Below are 15,575 nucleotides of genomic sequence, written 5' to 3' on the forward strand. Positions count from 1 at the left end.
CTACAGGTCAGATTCGGCCTGGGTATACATGGAGGACCCTGGGGAGCCATTTTGAGCTTGTCTCCTGGAGCAGAAGCTGCGGTCGAGGACTCTCCCCTTAGGTCAGGATGCTGCCCAAGGAAACTTCTTGAGGGGCCCTGGGTCGGGACGCTGCCCTGAGCAGGTCCTCGAGGTTGAAAGCCCTCACTTGTCAGGTGAGTGATAAAGCGTTTTGGGTTCCCGTTAAACCCTAGGGAGTGGGGCTTTGTTCTGCATTTTGGGTTGCTGTTAAACCCCATAGAGTTATTTGTTATGCGTTTTGGGTTGCCGTTAAACCCTATAAAGTTGTTCTGTTCTCCTCTCACAGACATTTGAACCTGTAATTTATGGAGAGCTAGATAACTGTGTTAAGAATTAATTTTTTATTTTTGGTGGTTGGTTGCTCATTTGGGAGCCTCTGTAACAAGTAGGCCTGAGTTACTCATGCTACTCCATTCAAGGAGTTTCTTGTACCTTCTCTGAACTCTCAACTTTTTCTCCCATCTCTTTTATTGGACCAGATACAGCTGTTTCCCTCTCTGCTTGTTCCCAACCCCTTAATCCCCTCATCCCTATCCTTCTGTATCTGTGTCCTCTTCTCTATTTCTCTTCTGTTAAGTTTCCCAGTGTTGCCTAATCTTTATTTCTGTTTCCTCATTTTTTTCTGTTTATCCCAATTATAGAAAATAGAGGATGATTATTTTCCCTAAGGGCAGACTGTCTTGAGCCTCATTGAAAAAATATTGGAAGTAGTGCAGCTCATCATTATCAGATTTCACACATACAGCTTCCAGGAATGTGACAGCCATTTTGATTTAAAGCAGTGAGGTTTTAGCCTTCCTGAAAGGCGTATCAGCTGACTGCCATTTTGAATTAGCAGAAAATGTGCATACTTATAACCAATGTCAATGGAACATTGTAATATCCTGTGTCACAAAACTAAGGAGGAGATGATGACAACCAACAATGTCTTTTTTTAGGTGGCCAAGGAGCACTGTCCTTGAAATGTTAATATGGTTTATATTTTACTACTATATAAGTGTGCCTGGATCAAAGAAGTCTGCAACACAATAACCACAACAGTGTGTGCCCCTAAATTAAATGTCCTTCCTTGCTGTTACACTGCAACTTCATCTGGGGACCTCTGCTCTAGACAAACACACTACTGCACAAAAGAACGTAAAACAGAGAATATGACTTCATTGGGACTTAGTTCCAGTGCTTTCTAAGGAATTGTGGTAGCATTTCTTCTAGAAAAAAAGATGTTTTCTTCCTATCACACACACAAAGAAATGGCTGAGACATTCAGGTAAGCTTACTGCAACTGTTTCCACATTATTGATCATGTGGTTCCGCAAGGCAATTGCAAACACTAAGTCATCATTGCATGTTGGTCACAAAAACAAAAGGGGAGGGGAATCTGAATATGGATTCTGACCTGCTTTTTGTGTCTCCAAACATTAATAGAAATGTAAGCACCACCAACCCAAATCTTGAGTCCTGTACAGTGGAGTAACTATACAAAAATGCAGTTCACTGCATCATCTTGAATTCTGCCTATAGAAAAGCTGTTGCGTTATATAGCTGACATGTTTGAAATACTGCTATTTGCAATGCCAGTAATGCTAAAAATGTAACACAGGACTTCTACTACAATAGCAAGTAGATTATATTTAAAAAAGAAAGATATATTAATGAAAGTATGTATGGATGATGAGAAAGAGAAGCATAGACCATATTCAAATTTTGGTTGTAACAGTACTTCTCATGCAAAGTATTAGTGTTCTGTGCACATTAACATTAAGCAAACAATGGGGATGTCTGGTGTCTTTGCTTGAATGACTAATGAAAATATTGAAGGATATTGATGTCTGCATGAAAACAGATCTAAATATCAGCAGTACTTAAAAATTTCTCAAAGAATCATTAATTTTTTTAAGCTGATGTTTCTTTTTTACAACAAAATTTGAATAGTTAATACTATTAAACACATTGTATAGGTCTAAATCAGAGTTAAAAGTGTTAAGCAAATGCAAGAATGAAGCATCAGCCATGCCTATTCCTGAAACAGAAGCATCTACAAACACATGACCTTTCCACAATGTAGGAGTCTGGGCCACGCTGAGGGAAAGTTAGTGCAGGCAAAAGAATGCAAGGACGAAGACAAGGCCAGCAAAATAAGGCTGGCAAAAACACACAAGATAGCAGATAAGTGAGAAACACCTGTGGTCAGCAAAAGCACACAAGTCTGAGCAAAACGGTATGAGACAGGGGAGTTTTTGGCAAGTTTTGGGCTTTACGTGCTAATTGCAATTAACCAATGCAAATGCTTGTAGAGGCACATGAACAGCGCGTGTAGATGACCTGTAGCCTATTAGAAGATAGATGAGTGCGTGTACGGAACTTAGTAGGATATAAATGTAACTAGGACTGGAAAAAAAAAAAGATGGACGATCTGATCGTCACATTGGTGTTGTGTCGTTCCTGTTCCCGCACAGAGAAATAAGGACCCCGGCTAATGGTAACCCCGACACCACAATATTAAGTATTCTGTTAAAAGTTATTATACACGAATCTGAAGCTCTACTTGCTGTAAATTGAGCAGATTTACATTAAAATACTTAGAAGGGATTAAAATACTTAAAAGTTACCTCATCCATCCTTCTACCTTCAGTTAAGAATCCAGAGATTTGTGTAACTTGTTCCTAAAGACATCCAGTGATGCAAAATGGACTTTATATGGTAGTATGATTTAACAAATGTTAATGTTTCAAATTTCTAGATATTTTCTTCAGTATGAAATGCAGCTTTTCAAGAGCTCTTTGCCATAGGAACTAATTAGCACTCTGAAATCTGAAATGCTCAAATGCATGATTATTTGTATTATTCACATTTTTGTTCCTCCAGTAGTCCCCATGAACAAAATTGTTCTGTCATCACCAGCTGTCATGAAATAGGATTTGCTGAACATATTTCTGGGTTCACAGAGCTAAACCATCCCTTTAATTCATATAAACCAAACCATACTATTTGATATAAATTCTATTAATGATTTAAATATCATTAGATTGTGTGAGAAAGGAAATCATTTGAAGGCATAATTTCAATAGCTGGTTAGAATTATGAACTGTTATTGATACGTTAAAGAAAGGTAATTAAAGAAATTGGTGAATACTAGATATGAATGTTTAAATTCAAATACTCAGTACAGTAAACTCATTTTGTGTTATAATGAACTTTGTCATTGCAATTTAAATGTACCACCTGGCTCAATTACGTTATATATGCTATATACCTATATACTATATGCATCTGCCTATTACTTGAGTACATCAGAGAGCTAGGGAATAAGACTAATATTAAGAGGGAAACCTGGTTAGAACAGCTATGAGAGGGGTCTTCCTCGCTGTAGTGACAGCTATAAGGCTGTTTCTGAAATAGAGCTCAGGATTGATTTGGGAGAGCACTGAGCAAGTTGGGAACTTGCCCTGGACCAACCTTTAAGCAAGTCCTGTGATTCTGGGACCCTGTTACATAGATAACATCAGAGCTTAGAATAGCATGCACAGAAGGTGAAGACAGTGAATCACTGCAGGATCAGATCGATGTGAGACAGTTGGTGGTGGAGTTGCCACCTCAGAAGTCTTCAAGAACAGTTTAGATGATATAGGTCAGGTACATGAGTGATATCGCCCCTTGTGACAGGGCATGCACTGGTTACATCTCAGGATCCCATAGTCCTCTTCTGACCCAGAAGTATGTTTTCATGGTAGTAGAATGACAGGCATGGGAACAGCCTTAATTTTCAGCAAAATGGTCACAGATTATTAATGTGTGCTTTTGGACAAGTGTTTTTCTCCATATTTTACTCAAGTGTAAACTGACAGTTTAACATTTTAATAACTGAATATATGTTTTGGAGTCTTGATGGGATAAAGCTTGTTAGTTATAATATTAGATAGCTTCCTCGAGAATGCTGGGAACATCATAGAGCACATGCCGGTACTGCTGATGGTATTCAAAACCACACAGATGTAAAACCCCCTGAAGTGTCCACTTGCCTGAATGAGGCACCTGTGGCTACCTGTGCATAGAGTCAGTTTGGAGTCAACTTTTTTGACCTCTCCAGGTGGTAGAGGTCAGTTTCAGTCAGACTAGTTGCAACCAGCCTGAGCACACAGAAAAGTGGACAAGGCACCTCATGACACCCATCATGGTCAGTCCTCAAGTTTTTTGGATGCAAGCAGGGATTCCTTGTGTGGGGTGAGTATTAGTCCATATGAAGTAGCAGGGGTGCTGGGTTTTAAGCTTCAGAGGGAAGGAAGTGCAGCAGAAGGTGGGGAAGAAGAAGATGAAAGTTCACTACTTTCTTAATGTGCACATGACCTGGCATGAAACCAAGAGCTGCTGTGGCTAACTGGTATTGTATACTGCCATCAGTAGTTGTGGGTGAAACAAGTAAAACCACCACTGAAGGCGGGTGAATTTGGGATCCTCTGAATACATTTCCAGTATCTGTTGCTGATGAGACCATCTAACTATAAAAATAATCTAATATACAAAAATAATATAATGTATAAAAAAAGAGTATTACAAATGCTCAACAGGACTGACAAGACTGATGGAATCCTAACTTCTAAACTGAACAAGTGATGCCATTTTTACAATGGGATTAAGTAGGGTTTTACACTGAATTATCTTTTTTTCTAGAAGAAACTGACATGAATTATTCCAAGTGAAATTTGAAGTTCACGTTCACAGATAGAATGGGTTTTTCTCCTTTTGTTTCTGAGACCAGGTTATCAGAGTCACAGCAGAGAAAACACCGAAAACACAGCTTGATCTGGCTTGTGTGGAAGGAAATTGCAAAGTTTCCATTCCACTGAGGCTGAATTAAACCCTTCCTTTTAAACAACACTGATTTTTTAGAACATAACAACTATTAGCAACCCTGACATTCCCAAGGATTTCTATAACCTTTCTTCACTTTTAATACATGTGAAGGAATACTCTCTTGGGAAGGAAAAATCTGTGCTTATCTCTGAATTTGCTTGCATCTTGTTGTGAAATGTCTATTACCAAACAGTTCTGGAGACAGCATAACAGACCAAATAGACCCAGGGAAGGGTTCTGTCATCGCATGAGCTTCTGCTCTTAACCTAAGTTAAGAGGAGACGACTCATGCTAAATTTGTCACAAACCCTTCCTGGATCCCCGTTGGAGAAGAGTGATGTCGGTATTGAAGCCTGTTCCATAAATACAAATTCAAGGGCTGTGGGCAGACTCCTGTCACACAGAATAAGGACAGTCCAGGACAGCCCAGTCACTTTGAAGAGGGCAGAATAATACTAAGAAAAGTGGATATAGTTCATGATTTCTTTTTCATGTTGTGTTATGCATTTTAAAGGGGGTTTTTTGTTCTGTTTTGGGGTTCGAGGGCTTGGTGTTTTGGTGGGGTTTTTTTGTGCATTTCAGAGAAATCGTCCTTAGCAGAAGTACGAAACTAACGGCCATGTTGAGACAGTGTAGATGAAACAGGATGTGGGGGAGCGGGGGTTGGGCGGTGAATTTGGCCAGGCTCCGAGGCTAACCTCCCACCGGCTGTGTGCAGGAACCCTGCAGTTTCCTTTCCTCCGCCCCCGCCCCCCCCCCCCCGCCCCGCTCCTCAACCCTCCCCCTCCGGCTTCTCCCGCTGGTGTTGGGGCTGGGTTTGCTGCCGAGACGGTGCTTCGAGGCTCGGAAAAACCTCCAATGTTTCAATGTTTCAAGCTCCAACTGTCCATCGGGAGAAAAAGGGAAAAAAAAAAAATAGCAAAACCTTTATCCTTCTCAGAAAAGGAAGAGTGTCTTTCCTTTTTAGTGGCACTGCGCTGGAAGTCCTTTATTGAAACTTTCTGACACCCAACAGGCGACAAGGTACAACGTGCTTCAGCATAGAAAAGCACTCCCTCCCCACAGAAGGGATACAAAAGGGGAGCCTCCACCCTCAGCACAGCGGGTGCCGCAGCGTGAGCTCCCGCCCCGCGGCGTACACCTCCCGCTACCGTGGGCCCTCGCATCCCCCAGCCGGGAGTGCCCACTCCTAGCTGCCGCTACCCGCGGCCCGGCGCCGGGTGCCCGCCCCCGTGCGGCGCCCATTGGCCGTGCTCCGCCCGCCACCGCCCCGCCTTGGGGAGGGAGGTGCCAGCGCCGTCTCCGGCCCGTGGTCGCCGTGATCGGAACGGGGCTGCTGAGGAGCCGGAGCTAGAGCGGAGCAGCGACGGGAGGAGAGCGCCTTGGCCCGGTGGGCGCGCAGTGGCGGCACCACGGATTTGTCCCCCCAGCCGAGGAGAGCGAGCTGCTGCCTTCGAGCCTGGCTTCTGGGTAGGGGAGGACAGGGTGAAAGAAAGACAAACTAAACGCCAAACAACCCCCAGCGTCAGCGCCCGCCTGATTTTAATTTTTTTATTTAATTATTTTTAAAAAAGAAATCACTGTGGTTTTGGTAATTTGTGCCGCGTGTGGAGTTGTTTTCCGCACACCCCTGACAAACAAAGGAAAAGGGGGAGGGGGACCACGTTTCGCAGAAGACATGCGTTCAGTCAGGAAGAGGTGGACTGTGTGCACGATAAGTCTCCTCCTCATCTTTTATAAGACGAAAGAAATAGCGCGGACGGAAGAGCGCCGGGAGGCACCTCTCGCTGGGTAATTGTGGGGCGCCGCGCCGGGAGGGCTCCCTGAGAGGGCGGCGGGGCGATATCGCTGCCTGAGGTCCTCTCCGCGGCCCCACCGGGGTCACCCGGCCACCCCGGGCCGTGACCCGCTCACCCAGCGCAGCTTGGCGCTCTTGCTGCGGGGGGTGCCGGAGAGGGGGGCGGGGCGGGCGTACCGCTGCGGGACGGGTAACGAGCGGAGCTCAGCGGCTGGGGGCGAGGGGGATGGGGTCGATGCGTGGTGCTGGGGTTGCGGCTGATGCTGTTCCCCCCGCAGCCCCAGTGGTAGGGCGCGCCGGGGAAGTACACCTGGCCGCGACTGCTCCCCGAGGGTCGGGGTGGGTGGAGATGCTGGTGGCGGCCGCCGGAGCGCGTTGTGCCTCGTTTCCTGCTTTGGGAGCCCTTAAGAGGCGAGCGTGCCGAGGTGCGCGGCCGCGGGTAGCTCCAGGCGGTCTTTGCCTCCGTCCTTGAAGTTTGCCTGGGAGCTGTGCTTAACTCGGTGCTCCTTGGGGAATCTTACTCTGAGAGTCTGCGGGACATCCCCCTTAGCTCCTGAGGCTCCTCCTCTGGAAACTCCGGTCCCTTCGCTGAGACACTCTGTTGTGTATTTTCCTTCTCCTGCTTGTCTTCGGTTGAAAATAAAAGGCGAAATGTCGCTTGCCATTTTTCTGCTTGCACCTCAGCTTTCTCTTTGTCGTGCCTTGTGTTTTGTGTACATGCATGCCTATATTCCTCATTTTTCTCCCAACTTGGAGCTATCCTGTGAAGATGTTGGGTTTTCAGCCAAATCTGTTTCTTCTTGGAGGGGTATAATTTTTTCTTTTCATAGAGGGGATGCATAAATTCCGTGGTGACTGAGTGAAATCAGCAAAGGAGGGAAAGGGGCTCACACTTTCTGTTTGCTTGTGCAGATCGACTGGGGGAGAGATGCATTCACAGCAGATTTTCATTCTTTGGTGTAAACCCTTGCCTTGATTTGAGAAGGAGACATAAGGAGGTTGTGAGTGCCCATAGGGGCCTGGAGGAAGCTGGGGCAATTACAACCTTAGTCCCCCCTTCGCCCCTGCGGACCCCAGTGTTAAAGGCGGAAAGTGCATCCCTCTTCCCAGACCCTTGCCCAGGCACACTGGTGGGGAAGCAAGGCACAGGTACAGTAGGAAGGCAGTAGCCCCGGTACCTCCAGGGAGCAGGGGGTGGCCTCACCTCTGTGTGTGCCTGATTAATGATGTGATGTTTACTTCACTTGGTATTAGAGATTTTCAGAACTTGCTGGTAACTTTCAATCTTGTTCAGCTTGGGTGTAAGCCCAGTTTCTGTCACCATGCTATGGTATCTGCATACTTACGAGATACACAGAAGTTTAACATTTTTGGGTTTTAGGTGTGCACAAATACTTGTGAAAATGAATGTGTGAGGGAGAATCAGCATTAATGATACCCACATTTCTTAAATATATACTCCTTCCTTTCAGACTAGAGGTAGCTGCTAAAATGATTCAGAAATTAGTCACTAGGTAGAATCCATATGTGATTTCAAAAAAAGCCCCCTCCAGTTTATGATATGTTGTTTGACACTTTGGCTAAGTGTATTGGAATATAGTTTCTTTTTCCAGCCTGTCATCCCATCCATTACTATATGAAGCAGGAAAAAAAAAACCCCTAGGTGTCCTACTAGTACCTGCTGCTACTATTGATGTTACAGTTGTCTTTTTTTCTGAAGGAAGGACTTACGCTGTTTGGTTATTTTTGACTGGCCACATGGGCAAGCAAAGTCTTCCATTGGATGTTTTACTTCCAGAAGTAATGCAGAACTGTGAAAGCATGAGATGGCCCATTTTATGGTTATGTGACACTGCAGGTAAATCCCAGATGTTCCAAAATGGACTATGTGCAATTCCAAAGTATGTGATAAACCTTAAATCAGCTGTGTTCTCATAGCAGTTTGTTAGGACCATAATTGCAAAAGCATGCCCTTCTAAAGAAGGCATGTCCCTTTAAAGGTTAAGAAAGTAATGAAACATGCATAATATGTGGAATGCAGTGTTTCTTAAACAGTGTGGTCTTCTGCTGATATGGAAAATGTTTTCAGGAAGTTATTTACATTTCATGAACTGTCTTCGGGAGAAGAGATAGTTGTCTTCTATTGGTCTGATTGGTCACCAAGGCAAAGTAATTCAGAGTGAAGTTTGATACTGTCAGCCACAAAGTTGCTGTCACACTTTGGCAGCTGTTTCATTTACATCAGAGAGGATTTGCAGTGATTCTAGAACATAAAGTAGCCCAAATTTATTTCAGTTATTTACACAATGAAGAATTTTCTGGAGTAAATTTAGTTTTTTATGTGTTTGTTTATTTAATATTAGTGAAATTTAGTTTAATTTTGTGAAAATTAAACAAAGCAGTACTAATAGAAGGGAGAGGAGCTTTTAAGTGAACACCTTTGTGTTCATAGTAGAAGTTAACAGTGTCGAGGTCCTTTTAGCTCAGTGGAACATAATTTAACATTGTTTTACTGTACAATCTGTATAGCTCACTGCACATGTAAGCTGTGAATATGGAAGGCAACCACATTTCAAGTGCTACAGTGGTTTAGGTGTTGGCAACATACTTTGTTGCTGACTTTTCTCAACTGTGTCACTGTTAAAGTGTCTGCTGGATAATGTTTAACCCAGCATAAACTGGAGACATGCTTTTAGACTGAGTACCTGGATCTATTTTGGTAATTTTCCTTTAGATGCATACACTTTATGCATCTAGAAAATATATGAAGGAAAATATACCTAATAAATACATTTACAACCATTATGGAAAACTTTGGGGGAATAAAACATTTAAAAATAGCAAAAAGTATGAATTATATTCTAGTTATTGAGTTTAGGGACTTCTGCAGCGTCCTCCCATGCCCTCAAGTTAGAGTGATTTGGGTAATTTGCATACAGATCTTGTACCTACACGATTGCTTAAAGTTGTAGGTTTTTCAGTAGGTGGCAGTCTTACCTGTGAGTCAGTGCAGTATGAGTACTGCAGTGTGTTGGCATAGAGAGATGAGGGTGGGAGAGCATTGCTAATATTCTGGATTGTTTTTCATGAAGTGTATAATACTGGCTTATTAGTTACAGGGGCTTTTGCAATCACAGCACTTCTTGCAAATGACTGCACGTTACCAGTTTTGTTAATTTAGCTTAATTAATGTCCTGTTGCAGGTTAGTGTAATTTGCTATATAATTTACCAAATTTTAATGCTTTATATACTGCAGTAATGTTGCTGTAGCTCTTACTAAGTGCCAGGATCCAATCGTTTTAAGGACTCAAAGCTGTAGGAAAACAAGAGACAGCAATTCCCTAGAAAGCTTAGTCTCACATCTTTTCCATTTTGTTGGTTGAATGGTTGGTGGTCAAAAGTTCTGTTTGCAAGCTAAGTGAAGTTATGGTTATTGGCAGTATTTCAGAGCATGCTTAAACAGATAAAGAGATTTCTGTATATTACTGTTATATATACTCCTGAGATACAAGATATTTTACATGGTAGAATGTTATATCCAACAACCTTGATATATTTATGATTAACAGCTATGTTTGAACTCAGCTGAATGTTGCTCTGACACCTAAATGGAAACAGTATGGAAGATAATGGAAACATACGAAGATAAAAACAGATTTTAGGTGTAAGATGTTAAGTTGTGCTTGCAGTGTTTTAGCTTTTCTGTCACATATGTGTGACCCTTATGGCTAAATAATTGCAACTGGTAACATTATTGGACACTTTTAAGATTCAGCTGGACAGGATTCTGGGCCATCTTGTCTAGACCAGGTCCCTTCCAACCTGGTATACTATGATTATGATACCTCATCAGATGTTCAGAGGTCATCACCCACAGCTTTATTTTTTTATTTTTTAAGGTTTCTTTATCAGAGTTTATGAATATTATAAGATTGATAAAGAGAATAAGACAGCTGGGGTTGTTTGGATGTGTGCATACAAAAGTTTCAGGAAGTCTTGAGGAAATTTTGTGTTTTGTGTGCCATTAAACTCCAGAATTCAATGCATGAAAGTCTGTTGGTATCAATAGTCTATTAGGCCATTATTGTAGAACATGAGCAGTTGTTGGGCAAAGGCTTGAAAGTTAACACTTAATTCTTAGTTTAGTACTGAAAATTTGGAACATAGAAGTGCAGAATCTGCCTTACAAACATACTGAATTTTGGTCCAGGTTCACAGTTTTGAACTTATTGTAATTTTTGTTATTTCTATTTCATTACAATTATAAACATATTTAAGCTCTTAAGTTGCATATTCAAGTATTAGATATAGGTGTTTCACAGGTACAGTTTATTTGCTTTGGCAAGCAGAGAGATAATTGCTTCCTTTTGTTGTGAATGAGAGGTAGTATGTGATGTAAATTACTTAAAACTAGAGTTAGCCTTGATGTAATTGTGTCTTTTCTGTATTGCATTGCAGAGATGGCGAACTGAGTTTTAGTAGATCAATGATCAATAGCTCTGATAAGGTGATTCGAAAGGGTGGCTCCTCAATCTTTCAGCATGCCGTAGAAGGTTGGAAAATCAATAATTCTTTGGTACTGGAAATAAGGTGAGTGTCTTAAATAAAAAGCAGTGCATTTCATATTACCTATAATTCTTTTCATTTCATATTGCCTATAATTCTTCTGGAAAACAGTCTTTTGATTTACGGTTGTAGGTGGGTGTTTTATAACTGTACGTATGTAGTGTTCAGTGTTAAATGCAGCTAAATTACATTAGACTCCAAAGTCAAGTCATCCTTCACAAGAGTAAATAAAATGTTTTAATCTGTCTGTGTCAATCAGACCTGTGCAGTCAGTATCTACATTATACTTGTCCACATTTGAGCTGGTTGTCTAGAACTGTCTTGTCATCAGTGGTGAGAAACTGGCACTTCTAGGACTTGATTTCCTCTCATGCTAAAGGTCTGAAATAGAACAGATGGAAGTACCACTGAACATACCAATTTTTCTCCCTTAACTACAAAGGGAGCTTAGGCAGACAACTTAAATGTAGGAGTCAAGAGCTAGGACGTCAGGTGTCTGTGGCTGGACCATGTCACAAGGTCAGATGTTGACAGTACCCATATCTTATGCAGGTTTCTTTTTTTAAGTCAGAGGGGCCAAAAAGAGCCTTAGACTCATGCTGAGGAGGAAGGCACCATAGCAGAGTTAATAGTGAGTGATAGTTCTGATGTGTCTGCAGTAGTTACAGTGGGTCTACTCACCCTGGAGCCTTAGAGAAGAGAAGGCAGAAGCCTCTCCATATGTTGCACTGTCATTGTATCTTTCCTGTCTTAGTGAGGAAGGTGGCCAGTGAGAGAAGTGTATGGAGTATGGGTTGGGAGTGTGGAGAGGTAGGAGTGTCACATTCTTTGAAAAAAATATAGAAAATAACTGTTTTAAGCAGCAATCACATAGCAGAGTAGACTTGATTTTGTGAATATTAAGATTTTTGAATGGGAATTTGATCTAAATAAAATGTTGTTTCTATGTAATTTCCCTTTCTACCATTTTTTTTTTTTTTGAATTAAAGGACAGCTTACAAAACCTTTAAACTGGCAGTGTTCTCACATATGAAAGCATGGCTTGTCTGAATGAGGAACTTGTGGATTTTTTTTGATGACTGATGTTTTATGTCCCTACTTCTAAAACATGCGGAATATATGAGTAGCTCAGAAATGTATGAAGCTGTAGAAAAGGACTTATGTTCTAGAAGTCTTGAGCTATGATTGACATAGCACAGCTCTGCTGTGAAAGCCAAGGAACAGCATCAGGGATGGAAAGAGCGGCGGGATTTGGGTAGGCAGCAGATTAATACTCTGGAGCCTGTGACTGTGTCACAGCTGCCTGGCAGGGGCTCTGTGGAGCTCTGTGGAGTCCCCACTCCCAGACTGCCTAGACTAAGAGACCCTCAGACACTTGGCTGCTCTTAGGTATCTGAATTTCCTGGTGAGGACGTGGTGATTGCCCTAAAATGCAGCTGAGGTGCAGCTCAGGAATGGAGTTTCTTCCAGGGCTGTCCAGATGCAGCCTGTTTGACCAATGTATAGTTGTTCCATGAAGGCTAAGTTATGCTTCAAGGTAGTCTAGGAAAGATAAGCAGATATTCTATATCAATATTTAAAATTTATATGCATATAACTGACAATTTAAGTTGAAAAAATACTGAGAAACTTCAGAAGAATACTATTGGAATTTCAAATCATAGGTTATGGTTCTGGCAATTAGGAGAAAATAGCATGCTGTTTTACTTGTGAAGTAAACTGGTTTGGAAGCCATTGAGTGACTATAAGTAGAGGCAGATAACTATTTACAGTCATTTTGTTAAAAAATTCAGTGTCATGTTTCTGAACCATTTAAAACCAGTACACGTTGCTGCTCAAGCCAAACAACGGACAAGTAAAATTATTACAATAACTTCTTGATTAAAGTTAAGAGAGAAAGTGAAGCATAGGTTATACTCATTTTTTACCTGTTTCAAAAGCAAAATACATCATTCAGACAAAGAGGTAAAACAGTAGAGAATGCTTTATAGGGTTTTTTTAAGCCTGTTGCTACATGTGTATGATCTCAATCTACTAAAATCATGAGTTTTAAAATCAGTTTTTTCCTTACGGTTGACCGGCAGGGCAAAGTTCTCTCATTTTATAAATTACTGATGTGCTCTTAAAAAGCATCATGATGTGATTATGTAGTGATTTTTAAAAATTGTACAGTGAAAGATCTTTTTTGTCTCAGTAGTACTGTGAAGAAAAACATTTATCTTGTACACTGGTTTAAGCAGTAAAGGTTCCACTTTATCAGCCTAAAGGTTTTCTGTACAGTAGAGAGCATTAAGCTGAGGTTATTTAGATGTCTGCATTGCTAGTCTTGTTTTTCAATTAAATAGAACATTGAACATGAACAATGAACATGAACATGCCCAATCATGAACACTGGGGCAGAGAACAGGTGTTTTCACTGAACCAGTAAAAGATTTTATGTCAAATTTTGGCCCTAAGTCACATTAATGTAAACTATATGAAAGTGCTACCAGCCAGTCATATTCTTTCCAGAAATCCTCTTGCTAATGTGCATAACATATTCAATTATGGTACTCAGTGGTGAGGGAGGGAAAGTTCCCTGAGGAAGCCACATGCGGCCCCTTGTGATATGTATTGCACTCTGATGCTGACTAAACAATGTGCTTTATTCTTTCACTTTTACAGGAGGTTTGCTATACACCTTTCTTTTCTGTCACAGCAGTAAGAAGCATCTTAGTTGTAAATATTTTTACACTTACGGACTTATCAGGACTAATGTCAAATGTGTCTAGCAGTCTCCTAGAGTGTTCTCATGGTTAAAGTAACTGTTCAGCCCTCCAAAGTACATTACATGTGTTGTGTAGACTGTGAAGATGATTCATGCTCTAATACTGCAACTGTTAATGTGAACAGTGGTGGTCTTGTGTGAGGTTGACCGTAGCAAGTAACAGGAAGAGAGAAACAAAAAAAGTTAGCGCCTGTTGAATAATGTATAAAAAGTTGTCAGTTCTTACCAGTGGAGAAATGATTTGTGAAATCATTAATGTGCAGCATAAAAGACATTTCATAAAACTTGTAATCACCCACAAACAGCAGCTACTTTTGTGTCTTATGTCAGCTTGACACCCACATTAGCAATTTTAAAATGTAGAAGATATTCAGTAGTGAATTTTGCTTTGTGTGAGGACTGTTCAATGGTATGTCTGCAACTAGTTGGCTGGTAGCTGGAATATTATGCTTTGCTATTTGCTTTGCTGACCATGGGCACCTTCTCTGGCCATCTTATTTTTGCTCAGGTTAGTAACTAGTTGTCCTGGTTTAGCTAGGATAGGGTTAAGTTTCCCCAGCAGTGGGGGGAAGCTCTAGCCAGGTTATTCAATACCATGCTGACGTCACCTCCTGTCACCTCCTGGCACCCAAGCGCCGAGCGGGGGAGAATTGAGCGGGGGAGAATCGGAACGCGTGTTTCATGCAATCGGTCTCCACACTGCTGTATCGGTATATATCTTGCTCTGTTCATTGTTATTACTGTTATTGTTGTTGTTTGTTGTGTTGCTGTTGCACTGTTGTATTAAACCTCTGCTTATCTCAGCCCTGGGGCTTTGTATTTCACTGCCTTTGTGGGGGAGGGGCAGCAGCTGCATAGTCTCAGACCCTGGCAGGGACTAAACCACCACAAATTTTGGCGCCCAACGTGGGTCTCGAGAGGACTGAAATAAGGACAAAAGGAGAAGGTGTTTTAAGTGCAATTTTTCTGTTTTTATTTGTATTGTTTGATAAGGAACGTTTGCAATGCTGGCCAATTTGCTTGCGTGGTGGGGCTGGATTAATCCTCATATCTGCTGCGTGCTCCTAGTGCTGATGTTTGTTCTCGGTGGAAAATGTACCAAGGGTCTTGTTTTGCTGTACTAGCTACTGACTGCTTATAATGTGCTTGCATCACTGCATGTGGGGGTGAACCGGTACCTGTTTGCTGCCTGGGTTTTTGTTAAGGGTCTCACCCCCTCTATGGGTGAGCCAGGGGAAGAGATCCTCTCAGTTTTTGAGAGTTTCAGCTATCCCTGGAGCACCCAGGCCAGTGTGCTTGCGGCTCTGTGCTTTCTAAATGTCTGCCAAATCTTGTTTTGGGCCATGAGGTACTTCTCCAATAATGGCACCACCTGGAAACCTACCCCAAGGGCAGACAGTTATAAATGGCAAGGTGTGTGGGAGAAGATGGGCAAGTGCCTGAGTCAGTGGTCACCCCCAATGCTTTGGGATCTCACTGTCGAACAAGTGCAGAGTCCTGATAAACTGGTGGAGTGTTTGGAAAAGGTGTGT

General features: G+C 42.0%; 1 protein-coding gene across 7 annotated transcripts in view; it reads left to right on the forward strand.

The window, feature by feature from the left end:
• The first annotated feature begins 6,239 nt into the window (after window positions 1-6,239).
• ST8SIA4 (ST8 alpha-N-acetyl-neuraminide alpha-2,8-sialyltransferase 4) overlaps window positions 6,240-15,575 on the forward strand; it is an 83,652-nt gene continuing 74,316 nt past the window's right edge. For 4 of the 7 annotated variants that reach the window (XM_074856122.1, XM_074856127.1, XM_074856128.1 and 1 more), the window contains exons 1-2: window positions 6,240-6,702; window positions 11,169-11,300. In XM_074856122.1, coding sequence (XP_074712223.1) covers window positions 6,590-6,702; window positions 11,169-11,300 — 245 coding nt within the window. In that variant the 5' untranslated portion in view covers window positions 6,240-6,589. Of the gene's footprint in view, window positions 6,703-8,467; window positions 8,568-11,168; window positions 11,301-15,575 lie in introns of those variants that run through there. The other 3 variants (XM_074856124.1, XM_074856125.1, XM_074856123.1) reach the window with 3 other exon arrangements.

This window comes from Strix uralensis, chromosome Z (genome assembly GCF_047716275.1).
Source record: "Strix uralensis isolate ZFMK-TIS-50842 chromosome Z, bStrUra1, whole genome shotgun sequence".
NCBI lineage: Eukaryota > Metazoa > Chordata > Aves > Strigiformes > Strigidae > Strix > Strix uralensis.